Here is a 16,971-nt window from a genome sequence, read left to right as displayed (position 1 = left end):
AGGAGATATTTGTACAGCATTGTTCATAGTAGTTAAAGCATGGAAGCAACTGAAGTGTGTCTGTTGACAGATGAGTGACCAAGCGAAATATAGTGTTTATGTGCAGTAGAGTATCATTCAGTCTTCAAAAGGAGGGGCAAGCTTACGGTTACTGAGGGGGAAGCAAGGGAGGGATAAATTGGGAGATAGGGATTGATATATAGACACTACTGTATATAAAATCGGAGAAGGCAATGGCACCCTACTCCAGTACTCTTGCCTGGAAAATCCCATGGACGGAGGAGCCTGGTGGGCTGCAGTCCATGGGGTCTCGAAGAGTTGGACACGACTGAGCGACTTCCCTTTCACTTTTCACTTTCATGCACTGGAGAAGGAAATGGCAACCCACTCCAGTGTCCTTGCCTGGAGAATCCCAGCGACGGGGGAGCCTGGTGGGCTGCTGTCTATGGGGTCGCACAGAGTCGGACACGACTGAAGCGACTTAGCAGCAGCAGCAGCAGATACAAAATAGAGAACTAATGAAAACTTACTCCATAGCACAGGGAGCTTACTCGACACTCTGTGATGACCTATGTGGGGAAAGAGTCTAAAAGAGAATGGATGTATGTATAGGTATGACTGGTTCACTTTGCTGTATACCTGAAATTAATACAACACTGTAAATCAACTATACCCCCAAAAAATTAATTTAAAAAAGAGGAAAGCTTTGACATAGTGTTCAACGTGGATAAACCTTGAGGACATTGTGCTGAGGAGATAATCAAGTCACAAAAGGACAAATACTATATGATTCCACTTGCATGAGGTACTTAGACTAGCCGTCCAAGCAGAAAAAGGTTGCCACAGGCTGGGGGGTGGGGGAAGGGCGAGTTATTGTTTAACACCAGTAAACCGCACACTGAAGAATGGTTATGATGCTGAATTCTGTATGGGGTGGGTTTAACCACAGTAAAGAGAATTAAAATTAAAAAATAAACATATCACGTCAGACTTGGTAAAATAAATCATGCAACATTCCACCTTACATAGGCAAAAGGTAATTTCAGCTTACGCATCAAGGTTCCAGAGACAAGGCTGTAATGTAATGTGTACACAAGACGAAGCTTCAACACAGAACTGAACATAAGGCGCTGACTCTCCTTGTTCAGAAATCACCAAAGCCTCCCCATAATTTAGGAAATAATATCCAAATCGGCATAGCATTCAAGGTTGCCATGATACGTGGTTATGTCTGCAGGTGTGGAGTCTGTCATATGGATTATGAACATTGCTATAATCTTAACGGACACATTAACATACGTGCTCTGAGCTACAGAGCCAGCCCCTGCCGTAGGATATTTTAGATCCATCCCGGTATTCCGTCATGATGAATCAAACGGCAGAAGTGTCCTCTGTGAGTATGACTTTAACAATATATATGGATTTTTTTCTTTTTATTGAAGCACAGTTGATTTATAATGTTGCGCTAGTTTCAGGTGGATAGCAAAAAGATTCAGTTACACAGACATATAAATATATGCATTCTTTTTCTGTATTCTCTTCCATTATAGATTATTACAAGATATTGAATATAGTTCCCTGTGCTATTTTTGCTGGGTATCTATTTTATGTATAGTAGTGTTTATGTTTTAATCCCAAACTTGCAAATTTATCTCCCCCCCCAATTCTATTTGGAATTCATTAGGAATCCGAGGGTTTTAAGCTGGGGAGGGACATAACCAAATTTGCTTTATCACATGACTGGCGATACTGTGGAGGGAGAAGGCTGCTGGGACATTGTGATCTTGGCAAGAATTCTGAGGCTTCCTTGGAGGTGGTGGAGAGAGGGAGGAGGAGATGGTGATGAAGAGAGGGAGGCAGAAATGCGCTGGGAAGATGTGCAGGAATCGTACCTGCCCAGGGCCAGGGGTATAGGACGTTGACTGCAGCTGGCCGGCCCGGGCCGGGGCAACACAGCCTCAAGTTCCAGGGTCTTAGGTCAGAGTTGCTGAGGCCAGGCGGTGCTGAGCTGAGGCCTCCAGTGGGATAGAGCATGTGGCCATCTCCTTCAACACGGCTTGGGGCGAGTGGGAAGAGGAAAGGAGAAAGGTAGCGTGTGTTTCTGGAGGGAGATTTTTGGTTTCATTCTTCAGCTGAGACTGAAGAATTTTGGAGGAATCTAAAATACGATACCAGTGAACTCATTTACAAAACAGAAACAGACTCACAGAGGTAGAAAACACACTGATGGTTACCAGAGGGGAAAGGCGTTGGGGAGAGGGGTAAACAATTTGGGATTACAAACTACTGTATGGGAAAGAGAGGTACTACAGGGTCTTGCTGTATGGCACAGGGAACTATATTCCACATTCTATAATAAACCATAGGACTTCCCTGGTGGCTCAGACGGTAAAGCGTCTGTCTACAATGCGGGAGACCCAGGTTTGAGCCCTGGGTTGGGAAGATCCCCTGGAGAAGGAAATGGCAATCCACTCCAGTACTATTGCCTGGAAGATCCCGTGAACAGAGGAGCCTGGTAGGCTACAGTCTATGGGGTCGCAAAGAGTTAGACACGACTGAGCGACTTCATTTTCACTTTTCTTTCACATAATAAACCATAATGGAAAAGAATATGATAAAAGAATACACACACACACACAGAGACACAGAGACACAGGCACAGACACAGAGACACAGGCACAGACACAGAGACACAGGTACAGACACACACAGACACACACAGACACACACAGACACACACACACACACACACACACACACACGTAGCCACAGGGAAGCCCCTGGAGAAGGAAATGGCAATGCATTCCAGTGTTCTTGCCTGGAAAACTCCGTGGACAGAGGAGCCTGGTGGGCTATAGTCCATGGGGTTGCAAGGAGTCGGACATGACTGAGCGACTAACACTACCGTGAAGGCCATATTTATATATGTATAGACCTCCCTGTGGCTCAGTGGTAAAGAATCCACATGCCAATGCAGGAGACCCGGGTTTGATCCCTGAGTTGAGAAGATTCCCTGGAGAAGGAAATGGCAACCCGCTCTAGTACCCTTGACTGAGAAATCCCATGGACAGAGGAACCTGGTGGGCTACAGTCCACAGGATCACAGAAGAGCTGGACGTGATTTAGTAACTAAACAACAATATATACATGCACACACATACATGCGTGTAACTGAATCACTTTCCTGTACTCCTGAAACTGACGCTATATTGTAAATCAAATGTTCTTCAACTAAAAAATAAAAAAGCAAAGTTTGGATGTGGTTAAAAGTGTTGAAGAGGGCAAAAGTTGAGATTGAAGAGGACGAGGGGGACCCTTGATGGCGCACAAGCTCTGAAGAGACGGGACAGTGGATTCTCAAGGCCTCTGTGCAACTTAACTTGGAGAAGAAGCTTTGCTTTTGCTAATTAACTGATTGACTAATTCTTCTCTCCTTTTGTAAAATGAATATTTATTGAGAACCCACTTTGTGTCTGTCCCTGTACTAGGAGCTGAGAATATACCGGCAAGTGAGGGAAACATGATTTTATCCTCAGAGGGCTTAGAGTCTAGGGGAGAAGCAGGCGTCGGTTGTGGATTCATAGAAGTCGATGTGTGCTTACAAAGCAAGCTGAGTGCTCTGAAGGAAAAGGACGCTCCTGCAAGAGCTTGCAGATCAGAAACAGTTTTCAGCGCTGTGTCTGGAGAGACACACGAGCAGGTCACGTGAACAGGATCTAAAGGACAGGACCAGGGAAAGTCCACGCTGTGCAGATGGAAGGACAGGGGTGAAGGACCCGTGGTGTGGGAGAGGATTTGATTCAGGTAGAGGAGGGAAGCTCACACGGCTCGTCTGGCCAGGATGCACAGAGACCAGTGGTGGTGGACCACAGCAAGTTCTTCTGATGCTCTGTCCTAAGGGCAGTGGAAAGTGCTGCCTTCTGTATGAAGGGATTTCAAAGAGCAGCCCTTGGTAAGTGTAGCCAAAGCCGCATGTGTCCAGGACGTCGCTGGTGGACTGAGCCCTGGGGTCAGATGATGACTGAGGCTCCTGAATCATCCTGCTATTGGGAATTCTTGGGTTTGTAATGCCCGAGCCTGTGCAAGGAAGTTCCAGACTTCGGAGGAGCCAGGCATTTACAGAGGGCTGTGTGGCTGAGCCAGCCTGTTATCTACTGCCAGCTGCTTAGACCTGGGCGAGAGAGAAGTCGTGATGGGTCGGAACCAGCACACTTCAGTACCTGTAACTTCACAGACTGTGGGGCTGGGCTCTTGATCAGGGTCACATGGTGCACAGGGGCCTTGCTGGGCAGACCTGATTCTGAGTCAGGTCTCAGGGTAGCAAGACTTGCAAGACTTGATGGAATTACTTTCAAAAATACGCAGAAACTTTCTTAAGAGAACCATATGAGACAACGATGCTAGAGAGAGGAAGCTTAAAATCTCTGCAGGGCCAGAGTCGCTCTGCACCCCGCCCCCAACAGATAGCTTCCAGACCATGGGACTGGTGTGTTTGAAGCAGTGGAGAGGGAGCTCAATTCTTCTGCTTGGGCTTTAAATGACTTTCCATCCTTATGTCTACTGAACTGCACTTTTATTTCCTTTATAAAAAGTTTTATTGCGTGTTTCGTATGGTATGTCTATGCCAAGTTTGAGAAAAGGACATATGCAAATTTGATGGTTATATAAGCACAGCCAAATACAGTCAAATAGCCAAATAATAGTACTTTGCAATAATCACAGTACCAGCATTTCTTTTTGTTTTAAACTTAAATTCTTTTTTTTCATTTTGAAAAATTTTTTATGGAAATACAGTTGATATGCAGTATTGCATTGCTTTCAGGTATGCAGCAAAGTGATTCAATTATATATGTGTGTGTGTGTATATATACTTTTTAAGATTCTCTTCCATTACAGGTTATTACGAGATACTAAGTAGAGCTCTCTGTGCTATACAGAAGATCCTTATCAGTTATCTATTTTATATACAATAGTGTATCTCTTAATCCCAAACTCCTAATTTATTCTTGCCCATTTCCCCTTTGGTAACCATAGTTTGTTTTCTGTCTGTGAGTCTATTTCTGTTTTATAAATAAGTTCATTTGTATCATCCTTTTAAAATTTCATATATAAGCAGTATTGTGCCGTATTTCTCTGTGTGACTTACTTCATTCAGTATGATAATCTCGAGGTCCATCCATGTTGCTGCAAAATGGCGTTCCTTCTTTCTCTTTTATGGCTGATATGTTCCATTAAAAGGAAAGAAACCACATCTTCTTTATCCACTCCTCTGTCAGTGGGCGCTTAGATTGGCTTCCTGTCTTGGCTATTGTGAGCAGTGTTGCCGTGAACTTTGGGATGCGTCTGTCTTCTCGAATTATAACACTAGTAGTATTTGGAACATGCTGGCTAAAAGCTCGAAATGCTTTGGGTCTGACAAGCCTGGTCTAAATCCTGGCTGGGTCGCCAGGTACCCGGTGGGGGACCTTAGCTATGGCTTTCTCAGCTGCCGCAGCAGGGCTGAGAGCAACATAACTTTCTAACAGTTGTAATAATTCAATGGGATGTTGTATGGAAAACACAGACCAGGCACCAGCCCATGTGAAACCTCAATAACCATCAGCCGTTCTTCCTATGCTTATTACAATTAATAATCACATTGCCAATAGTCAGTGGCTGAGTTAGGCTCAAGGAGGAGCCTGGACAGTGTCAGAAAATGCTGTGTAACTACTCAATCCTCCCTATCTCGGCCCAGCTGCAGTCCGGTCCTGCCCTAATCTTTCTCTTTCTCTGTGAATTCTCGGAGGCCAGGCTCCTGCTTGGACCAGAAGGATTGTCTGCCTGCAGTTTCCCATCTGCAGTCTCCAAACTTATGGCCCAAATGCTGGGCATGTGAAGGGGCCAAAAAGGGATGTGAATACACGGAGAAGCTTAACCCAGCCCTGGGACTAAGCAGCTAACTGGGTTCAGAATGAGGCCTATCCAGCCTCTTAGGCTCAGGATAAGATCACAGTCAGAGGGGGGCAGTTTAAAGAGTTATTCCTCAGTTTTGGGGAAAGGTCATTAGATATTCAGAAGGATGCTGAGCACGAGGTGAGGTCCCATGAGGAGCAGGTACTCTGGAGTCTGATTAGAGGTTTATAAACTAGAACTGAAAGACTCACAGCCAAGTGCTTTCAGAATAAACTGACACACCTTTGTCTTTTGGCAGAGAAGGCAGCATCATGATCAAGCTTGCAGACAGCAGACCACGTTTGTATGCATTAGTCGTATTTTCACTGGGCCTTGAAGGCTAATTCCTGAAATTTGATGGCTCATGGTTAATCAATTTATCAATATTTATTGAATGTCCTATTTTAGCTCAACACCCGTTCAGCGCTATGCTGGGAAAGAAAAGAAATACGAGATGTGGTTGTTTGACCTACTAGCAAAATCCATGTTCACTGCTTAGTTTTGCTTCCTCCCTGCCTCCTCCCCATGCATTTTGCAATCGTCAGGAACCCACCCTTTACTTACTCATAAAAATTAACTTATTTCTAAAACAGAAAGAGACTCACAGACATAGAAAACCAATTTATGGTTACCCAAAAGGAAAGCAGGGAGGAATAATTTAGGAGTTTGGGATTAACATATATACATTACTCCATATAGACCAGATAATCAGCAAGGACCTACTGTAGAGCACAGGAAACTATACTCAGTATGTTGTAATGACCTGTAAGGGAAAATAATCTGAAAAAGATATGTATGTATGCATATACATTTGATAAAGTAAGTAAAGTCGCTTAGTCGTGCCCGACTCTTGGTGACCCCGTGGACTATAGTCTACCAGGCTTCTCCATCCATGGGATTCTCCAGGCAAGAGTACTGGAGTGGGGTGCCATTGCCTTCTCCGAATACATATAATACATATATATAAAGACGTGTGTATATATGTATATCACTTCAGTTCAGTTGCTCAGTCGTGTCCTACTCTTTGTGACTCCATGGACTGCAACATGCCAGGCCTCCCTGTCCATCACCAACTCCCAGAGCTTGCTGAAACTCATGTCCATCGAGCCAATGGTGCCATCCAACCATCTCATCCTCTTTCGGCCCCTTCTCCTCCTGCCTTCAATCTTTCCTGGCATCAGGGTCTTTTCCACTGGGTCAGTTCACATCCACATATATATGTATGTGAATATATGCGCTGTGCTTAGTCACTCAGTCATGTCTGATTCTTTGCGACTCCGTGGACTGCAGCCTGCCAGGCTCCTCTGTCCATGGGATTCTCCAGGCAAGAGCACTGGAGTGGGTTGCCACGCTCTCCTCATGTGAATATATATATGTGTGTGTAACTGGATCACTGTGCTGTACACCTGAAACTAACATAATATTATAAGTCAACTATGACTTAAATAAAAATGCTTTTCTTCTATACTCAGAAAAACCACAAGCAGGAAAAAAAGAAAAACATCTTTTTTTCACTGGCAGAATTAACACAGAAGAAAATGGAAATAAGTATGTTCATTACAATCTGTGGTTCTTTCTTGGGAGAAAGGAGAGATTCTAGGGACATTTCCTGATTTTTTTTTTTAAATAGTAATATACATTATTGAAGATTATATATCTGGCAAATAAGAATATAAAACTGGAAAGGTTTCTATTTATCTTCCAGATCCATAGTCGGCTCTTCTCATCCCCGAGAGATCACTCTGCCTGGGAAAGAAAGGGGAGTCTTTCAAATGCAGGTAAAGAGCTCGCCCCTGACCGGGTGGCACTCCCTCCAAGCCTCTGTTTGTTCTCTCTCGCCTTTATTTTTATTAATAATGAAATGTGCTTTCGAGCCCAGTCTCCCTGCCAACATAAAATGAGAGCTCAGCGACTCCGACAAGACTTGAAGCTGATTTGAATTTCCAAACACACAGGCTTTCAGGCTGGCAGTCTCTGAAAAAAACAAACAGTGCAGAAGAAATATCGGTTGCCTTAGGTAGTGCCTTCAGAAGCCGAGATTACCCCAGATCACTGAGCGTGCGAGGGGGTTAGGCCAGCGTGGAGCACGGTTCCGGCAAGAATGAATAATGGGACAAATAGGGAATCTTCTCAGAACTGGAGAGGGTGCCGTTTAAATGTAGGCACAGTATCTGTGCGCTCATAAATCACTCTTTTGTGGAGCGTCAATTCATAGGCACTCCACTGTGGAAACACTAGGTGGGATGATGCCAGTCCCTAACTTTGTTAAGTTTGTTAATGTAAATGGCACATAAATAAGATTTCTTGCTCCCTTTCACAAGAGAAGTCACGTGGGTATAAGTCAAATTTCCAATGGTCTTGTAATAAGACTGCTGGGTTAATAGAATATTTCAATTCAGAGACTCTAGCAAGAATAAATTCTTAGAGAATTGTTTTTCATGTGGCAAATTTAATTTTTAATCTCCACTTGAATTTTAGGTGGTAAGTGTGGCTGATAAGTTGGTATAAATATGTCTGTGTATGTGATCACACACATTTGTAGCTTCTCTTTTCATTACCCCTCACCGCCTTCCTGTATCAAAGGTATCAGAATCTGAAATCCTTTCCTTAACTGACACAGTCAACCCAAGACAAAAATATTATTTGAAAGGAGCTTTCCTAGTTAATCCTCCTGGAGCCCCCAAAGCATGGCTTATAAGCTTATTCTTTAGTAGTGGCAGCTATTTAGTTTGGATCCTTCAAAAACCTAGCCCCCAAATTGCCTATAGTAAGAATGTGAATCCTCGGATAGAAGCTTCTACTGGGGTGGGTGGCAGGCTCGGGAGGCATGCTGGCTTCCAGCACGCCACAGGGAGTTTGGGAGTCGCCACGTTTCTGTGGGGCACTCAGAGGTGGCTGGGAGAACCCAGGTGGCCTTTCACATGTGTCCATCTGCTTTCCCTGAGGACTAGGTCACCTAAAGGGGGATTCCCAGGGGGCACTAGTGGTGAAGAATCTGTCTGCCCATGCAGGAGACATGAGAGACTCAAGTTTGATCCCTGGATCAGGAAGATCCCCTGGAGGAGGGCATGGCAACCCACTCCAGTATTCTTGGTTGGAGGAGTCCATGAACAGAGGAGCCTCGAGGGCTACAGTCCAGAGTTGCAAAGAGTCGGACGCGACTGAAGCAACTGAGCACGGCATGGCAAGTCGCCTAAAACACACGTGCTCTTGCTCTGCTGACCAGCATAGCCTGCTCATGAGGCGATTAGCAGTTTAATGGCTTAGAAGCAGGTGCAAGTTGGCCCTGAGGCCAGAGGTGAATAGTCCAGGCTGTGGAGAACGTACCCAAACAAGCCTGGATGAGGAGAGAGACGCATGTCTCCTGGATTTCTTTGTCTCCTCTTAGATCTATCTATATTTTCAAAGTTCTCATTCTGGAAGAATACGTTAGAGGCAGTCTTAAAACTTGGGTATTCAGGCAGAAGGTGAGGAGTTGCTGAATAATCACTCATGACACTTGTTCAGAGGGGGGTCTTACAGGAGGGGAGAGAGATTTGACTCACCTCCAAGTATAAGGAAAAGTGGGAATTTACAGCCAAGGAGAAGGGAGGGGGTCAGTGGATGGAAGATCTCTTAGGAGGAAATGTCAGGAGTAGGGAGGATTTTGGCTAAAGTGACTTGACAGGTGGGGGAAGAGGAATTTGATCAGATATCAAGGGCGGGGGATGTCCTCTAAATTCACCCAGCTGGATTCTTGCTAAAATTGCACTAAGTAGGCCAAGGACAGAACTCAGGGGCATGGCCTAGTCAGGAGTTCTCAGAGGGGAACTCAGAGGAGACTGGCTCAGGTCAAGGCGAGTCTCTGCTGGAGTCAGTGCCCGTGTGAGTACCGAATGCAGTTGGGAGCTGACTCTCTGAGGGGACACTCATGCCCTCTGCATCTTCCCACAAGGTCGTTTCCATCTGTTAAAGAGAAACTACACTGGACACCGGTTGAAAGTGGTAAGATGGATCTTATGTGAGTTACTGCAGCAGGGGAGAGGGACGCCCAGGCGGCTCAGCGGTGAAGAATCCGCCTGCCAGTGCAGGAGACACGGGAGAGGCAGTAACTGGATCTGACTCTCGCAGCCTGTGTCTTTGAGTTAAATCCTCAGGCTCGAGCCTGGGCTGGTCATCTCAGGTCAGATGTTAGAAACCTGGCTTCTGGGCATCCAGCCTTATGGGTGCCTGGCTCACGGGGGGCAGGTCTCCCAGAAGGAGTCCATAGGCCAAGCTGATGTCCCAAAGGCATAAGTAGGCCCATGGAATCTCAGGGTTGAGAGGGGTCATTGAGGTCGTTTTGTCCAACTTCTTCCTGATGTCTGACAACTGAAACCCTTCCCACTCCTTCCCACGCGGGAGTAAGAAAGTCTCTGAAGAGTAGGGCCAGCGCACAGTGAGCCCCAAGGCCAGGAGACTCACTCTACTTAAAGGTAGCTTTAGACTTGCTTGGGCCTCCCAGGTGGCGCTAGTGGTAAAGACCCCGCCTGCCAGTGCAGGAGACATAAGAAACAAGAGTTTGATCCCTGGGTCGGGAAGATCCCCTGGAGGAGGGCATGGCAACCCACTCCAGTATTCTTGCCTGGAGAATTCCATGGACAGAGCAGCCGGGCAGGCTACAGTCCATGGGGTCGCAGAGAGCCGGGCCCGACTGAAGTGGCTTAGCATGCGTGCACACACGACTTGCTCCTGCAGCTGGAATTGTTAGAAAGCCTTACGACTTTCTAACCAAAACAAACCAAAACAAACAACCTTCCTTCTTTATTTTTAGTCTGTAAGGAGCTGGAATACATGTTCTGATCTGTGTTCTTGGAAGGCAACTGCATCGTGCTGTTCCTAGAAGAAGATGGTACGGGTTTGGGCCAGGGCAGGGGCAGAGGATGTTGGGAACCGCTGGAGCACTGAGGAATAGCAGAGTTTATAGGCAGCTGGGTAAGGGAGGAGTTAAAGATGTCTCTGGGCATATAGGGCTCCCGTCAGTAGGGTAGGAAATTCAGGAGTCAAGGGCTGGTATTGGTGGGCGGACCCTGGATTTGTGGGGTCCAGATGCTCTGCATGTGAGAGACCATCTCTGCCCGATGTCCGGGAAGCAGCTGGAATTTTGGTTTTGAGATCAAGAGGCAGGTCAGGGTCATCGGTCTTGATGTGATCATTATTTACAGGTGGGTCGTATGAGAATCCAGGAGAATAGCTGGGACAAGTGCAGGAGAAAGGGGAAAGTGGGAAGAGGAGGGCCTTCAAATCCGAAGAGACCCCCAAAGGTGGAGCGGGAAGAGGTGCTGACCCGGGAACCCATGCCTGCTGTCAGGCATTGTTTTTAACTGGCAGTCCATTGCCAGTGTTGACTTTGCTCTCAGTCCATCCTTTATTTTCGAAAAAGCTGTTCCACTTCCTCGGGTCTTAGAGAACTGTGGTTTAGGACTCCCCCATGTCCACGGGGCGGCTCTAAAACTCGGGGGTGTGGGTGCTCCCCTCTCCTACGGAAGCTGGATCGAATGGGCTTCAGAGGGCTCGTGCAGGAAGCCTGAAGTGCGTGCCGGCGCGCTCGTTTTTGTTCCTTCATCTGCACGGTGCGGCTCTTCACTGCTTCGGCCCCTGGAAATACCAGGCCTGGGAAGGGCAGGGGCCGATTTCTTACAGTGAAGTTGTCGTCTTGGCAAGGCCTTGTGAATATCTGTTTTCAAAATCAGTAGAAGGTAGGAAGTCCCTTTTAAATTTCCATTTTGTGTGATATGAAAAGATTCCATTTCCTGGTTCTCCATCACCATGCTACCTGTCTGTCTATGAGACTGCTTTCTCTGAGGATATAGAAAAGATGGAGAGAATCAGGTGCCCACTTAAACCTTTTCAGGAAAAATCAGTTATAGGAAATGTATGTGAAGGGAACTGATGAAGGTCACTGGGAAATTTTCATTATTAATTCACTTGGCTTAGGAAGGAAGGTGGGACGGCATGAAATTTTCTCCCTCCTGATCAATTAAGCCCGACCTTTAAAACTGGCAGTGTTTAAAGGGTGGGTCTTTGATGGATGAGTGGAATGAAGTGATTATATTTCCGCTTAAAACTTGAGGGTTATTGTTCCTTTATTCCAGCTTTTGTAAGAGCAGTGATTTTTTTTTCCTTCATAATCATAGTTTCAATTAGTTCATAGCATGAAATGGTTTCCCCAATAAAACATACCCTTTACCACGCTTTGAGGAGAGGTTCTCCTATTACACCTTAAAGACCACCCTGGATCGGATGTGAGCTGTGTTTCTTTCCCATCTTGTGATTTGTGATGCAGTTTCTCTATGAACATAGAAGGGACACCACATTTTTATTGATTTATTTTAATCAAAGAGTAGTTGATTTTAGGGTTTCCCTGGTAGCTCTGGTGTGTTGGTTTCTGCTGTATAGCAAAGTGATAGTTTTATAAACATACGTGCATATATATGTGTGTACACATACCACATATTCATTTTCATATTATTTTCCATTATGATTTATTACAGGATGTTGAACATAGGTCCTTGTTGTTTATTTATTTTATGTATAGTAGTTTGTATCTACTAATCCCAAACTGCTTTTTAAAGATTTCCTTTTTAATTTTTATTGAAGAAAAATTGTGAAATATAGTTGATTTACAGTGTTGCATTAGTTTCAGAGGTATAGTGAAGTGACTCAGTTATACATATATATACATATTTACAGTCTTCTTTTACATTCTCTTCCATTATAGGTTATTACAAGATACTGAGCAGAGTTCCCCATGCTATGCTACACACCTGCCTACATAAGTAGGTCCTTGCCAGATTTTTATTTTATATGCAAGATTGTGTATCTGTTCATCTCAAACTCCTAATTTATTCCTCCCCTCTTCCCCTCCGGCAACCATAAATTTGTTTTCTATGTCCGCAGATCTGTTTATTTCATAAATAAGTTCATTTGTGCTCAGTTGCTTCCGTCGTGTCTGACTCTTTGCGACCCCAGGGACTGTAGCCCTCCAGGCTTCTCTGAGTTGCCATGCCCTCCTCCAGGGGATCTTACCTGGAGATCCTCACGTCTCCTGCATTGGGAGGCAGGTTCTTTGGGACGCCAAATTTATCTGCTGAAAAACCTGTTTTCTTTTTTCCCTTTTGTTTGCTTGTTTTACTTAGGGCTCTAATGGTTGGCGTAGGGCTTCCCTGGTGGCTCAGAGTTTAGAGCGTCTGCCTGCAATGCAGGAGACCCAGGTTCAATCCCTGGGTCGGGAAGATCCCCTGGAGAAGGAAATGGCAACCCACTTTAGTACTCTTGCCTGGAGAATCCCATAGAGGGAGGAGCCTGGTAGGCCACAGTCCATGGGGTTGCAAAGAGTCGGACACGACTGAGTGACTTCACTCACTCACTCAATGGTTGGAGTAGAAAGATATGGATAATTTTTTTACAGAGCTGTTTTAATTACACTGCCCCTATCTGCCTTATTGTAGATCCCTCCCTGCCCATGGGGAGGATCCCTCTGTGCAGCAGTGTGTGTAAGAGCATCTTTAACCAAAGTAATCACCCTCCCTGACCTCAGAGAGCCAAGTATAAATTCCTTGGCCTGGTATTTGGTGCTGTTTGCCCTCTGACTCTAGTTCACCCTCCTAGATTTTTCTACAGTTGGGTAGCCTTGCAGCACCTGTGTCCAACACTTGCTTATATCTCTCACTGGCCATGGAGAGACTCTCCTGAAACTGACTTCTGTGAGTTTTTGTTGAGAAAATCCTTACCATTTCAGACCAGTTCCCTGAATCAACCTGCCCCACCCCCAGTCTCCCAAAGGCATTTTGTTCTGCCATCATAGTCTTTCCAGTGTTTCCTTGTTTCCTTTGTAGATTTGTGCTTTTTTCTTTTTCCCCTTCAAGACTGTGGGCTCAGAGAGCGGGGATCTTGCCCCCCTCATCCATGTTCCCACGTTCAGGGACAGGCTCTCGAACGTGGGCCAGTTGTTCACTAGGTCGAGCGGCGTTGTTTGTACCAAGGAGCCCCACAGGGAGCCGACTGCATCCAGGGATCCCACTTGCCCCTCTCAGAAGCCTGCAGAGCAGGCTGGGAATCGGGTCATATGACAGCCATGGCAGAGAAAGCATCTGTCTTCGGATTTTTCTGAGATTCTTGCAAGAGCTTCATATGGCAGGCAACTGTCCTGGAACTCAGCTAGCTTTGTTGAGGGGGACAGCCTTCTGCCTGAGTGGCTCCTTTCTGCTTTTCCCCGTTCAGCCTCCACACTGTTCTGCAAGAGTTGCTGTGGTTGTTTTGTCACTGAGTCATGTCGGACTCTTTGCAATCCCATGGACTGTGGCCGGTTAGGTTCCTCTGCAAGAGGGAGGTGGGAAACAGCAGCACAACCCCTGATCCCCAGAGAAGAAAGGACATTTATTCCTGCTTTCTGAGCAAGATATCAAGAGACGCGTTTGGGTCTGTTGTACCAACTTGTGTAGGACATTATTGGAAAGAAAATAGACCAAGTTGCTTTTGTCACAGGGGTATGTGATGGTTCCTGTTTGTTCTCTAATGAATAACCATTACTCTCACATCTCCTCAGTTCTGCTTAGAGGCTGCCTGGGTCTTGACCCTCATTTTGCTGCAATCACCCATAAATAGTACAATATGCAACTTTTCCACCCTGTATGAGTTTCTGCCTCTAGCTTCATCTTTGCCCATCACCTGGTGCATAATCTAATTTTAAAAATAATTGGCAAAATAATGTTCTAAGCAAAGAACTCAGTGGAAGATTTCCCATTATTGTAGCTTTGTGTCAGAGAGAACTGTATCCAGCCAGGTGTAACTGCCTCCTCTCAGAGGCATGGACGCTCAGTTACTGCCTATTGTGTACTGAGGAACCAAAGAATCTCATTGAGATCTGACGCTAGGGTGGACATGACAAGGACAGTCCCTGAGGGCCACTGTGTCTCATTTTTAGAAAGGTTGAATGAGTCGAGCTACCCTTACTTTAAACTCATTTCCCCCAAACATACATATGAGCCCTCTGGTGACATTCCTGATTCTCTAAGCTCAGAATAGCTGTCCCAGTCTCAGAAATGGTGCTACAGCCCATCTGACTGGCCAGGCTGGAACTTCTGGGGTCTCCCTGCATCTCTCACACTCCCACGTCCAATCCATGGCCACTTCCCTGAGATTCACCTCCTAGTCAGCTTTGGGGTCATCTCTCTTCTTTCCATCACTGCTGCCGTGTTGGTTGGACTACTGCGCTAGCCCATGCTGTCTGTCTAGTCTGCACCTACAGACAGAGTGAGCTGTTGAGGCCCTGTCACCGCCCACCTGAAACCTTTCCCTGCCTTTCAGTTGCTCTTACAATAAAGAAAGTTCTTGGTTTCTTTTATCAGTATCTTATAATTTGCAGAGTACAGATCTTTTGCCTCCTTAGGTAGGTTTATTCCTTGGTTTTTTAATTCTTTTTGATGCAATGGTATGATGAAAGGGACTGTTTCCTTCATTTCTCCTTCTGATCTTTCATTGTTACTGTGTAGAAATGCAACAGGTTTCTGTGTATTAATTTTGTATCCTGCAACTTTACCGAAGTTCTTGATGCACTCTAGTAGATTTTTGGTAGCCTCTTTAGGATTGTCTATATATAGTATCATGTCATCTGCAAACAGTGACAGTTTTACTTATTCTTTCCCAATTAGGATTTTATTTCTTTTTCATCTCTGCCTGCAATGGCTAGGACTTCCAAAACTATCTTGAAGTAAAGGAGTGGGAGTGGGTGTTCTTGTCTTTTTCCTGATCTCAGAGGAAATGCTTTCACCTTTTCACCATTGAATATGATGTTTGCTGTGGGTTTGTCATTTATGGGCTTTGTTATGTTGAAGTATGACCCCTCTATGGGCTTCCTAGGTGGCGCAGTGGTAAAGAATTCACCTGCCATTGCAGGAGACGCAAGAGATTTGACTTTGATCCCTGTGTCGGGAAGATCCCCTGGAGTAGGAAATGGCAACCTACCCCAATATTCTTGCCTGGAGAATTCCATGGACACAGGAGCCTGGTGGGCTACAGCCTACGAGGCCACAAGGAGTTGGGCACGATGGAGTGACTGAGCACACAGCCACATGCATGGCCCCTAGGTGTCCACTTTCTAGAGAGTTTTTTTTTTTAAATCATGAATGGATGTTGAATTTTATATTAAAAAAAAAGAAACAACCCAGAAAGTTCTTGCTGTGCTCTGAAAGGGTCTGAGAGCACTGGTCTTTGGGCTCCACCACCTCCTCACCCTCTTTCTGCTGCACCCTTGCTCTCCATGAGTCTCCTGCTGTGGGATCCGTGTAGGAGCTGATCCCTCTTCTTGAGCGTCAGCACTCATTTCCTCCTCCTTGAGTGACCTTGACTCAGTCTATAGATCCTATGGGACCCGTGTGTCCCAGAGAAACCATCCCTGATCTCAAGACCAACCCCATCTCAGGCATCGGAGTCCTCCTTCCTCTCCTTTGCTGCTTTCGTCACAATCGTATCATATTCATCTGTATTTGATGAATATCTGTGCTCTCATCCAGACTGTAAGCTACCCAAGAGCTTAGGTTTTGCTTGCTAGCCGCCATGCCAAGCCCTGGTGCTCTGTAAACACTTGTTGCAGGGATGAGCTGGCTGGTTGGAGGAAGGAGAGCCTGGAGGATCCATTGGGAGGCACATACATCATCGTGGCTGACATCCAAAGGACTCTGAGGTCACACGCTGAGACACTGCGTCCAGGCCCCTTCCTGCTCTCTCTTCCTCCCCGCTTGGACTTGATCCCACCCTCTCTCAGCCCCCATCTCCTCGATCTGCTACCTCTGACATCATCACCATCTCTCCTGCTGGGGTTGCCTGGCCCCAGAGCTGTGAGCCACAGCCGAGGCCGAGGTCTGCGTTGGGCTCACGTATTGGTATGATTTCAGGCTGCTTTAAATTAGTGAGGTTTATTGATTTCTGCTTCCTTATCGTTGGTTGTATATCAAGAGCCCCCTCCCTGTCCCCGCCCAAGAGAAAAATAGCATTTATAAATAATTGTCAGAAGTGACACAC

The 16,971-nt window shown here is 45.8% G+C and overlaps 1 protein-coding gene across 2 annotated transcripts in view; it reads left to right on the top strand.

The window, feature by feature from the left end:
• The window catches only part of C23H10orf90 (chromosome 23 C10orf90 homolog), a 243,710-nt gene that overhangs the window by 26,260 nt on the left and 200,479 nt on the right, over positions 1–16,971 (top strand). For both annotated transcript variants that reach the window (XM_068961757.1, XM_068961756.1), the window contains exon 2: positions 7,637–7,709. In XM_068961757.1, coding sequence (XP_068817858.1) covers positions 7,637–7,709 — 73 coding nt within the window. The remainder of the gene's footprint in view (positions 1–7,636; positions 7,710–16,971) is intronic.

The sequence above is a fragment of the Capricornis sumatraensis genome, chromosome 23 (assembly GCF_032405125.1).
Source record: "Capricornis sumatraensis isolate serow.1 chromosome 23, serow.2, whole genome shotgun sequence".
In the NCBI taxonomy this organism is placed as follows: Eukaryota; Metazoa; Chordata; class Mammalia; order Artiodactyla; family Bovidae; genus Capricornis; species Capricornis sumatraensis.
This window is presented reverse-complemented; position numbering and strand designations above follow the sequence as displayed.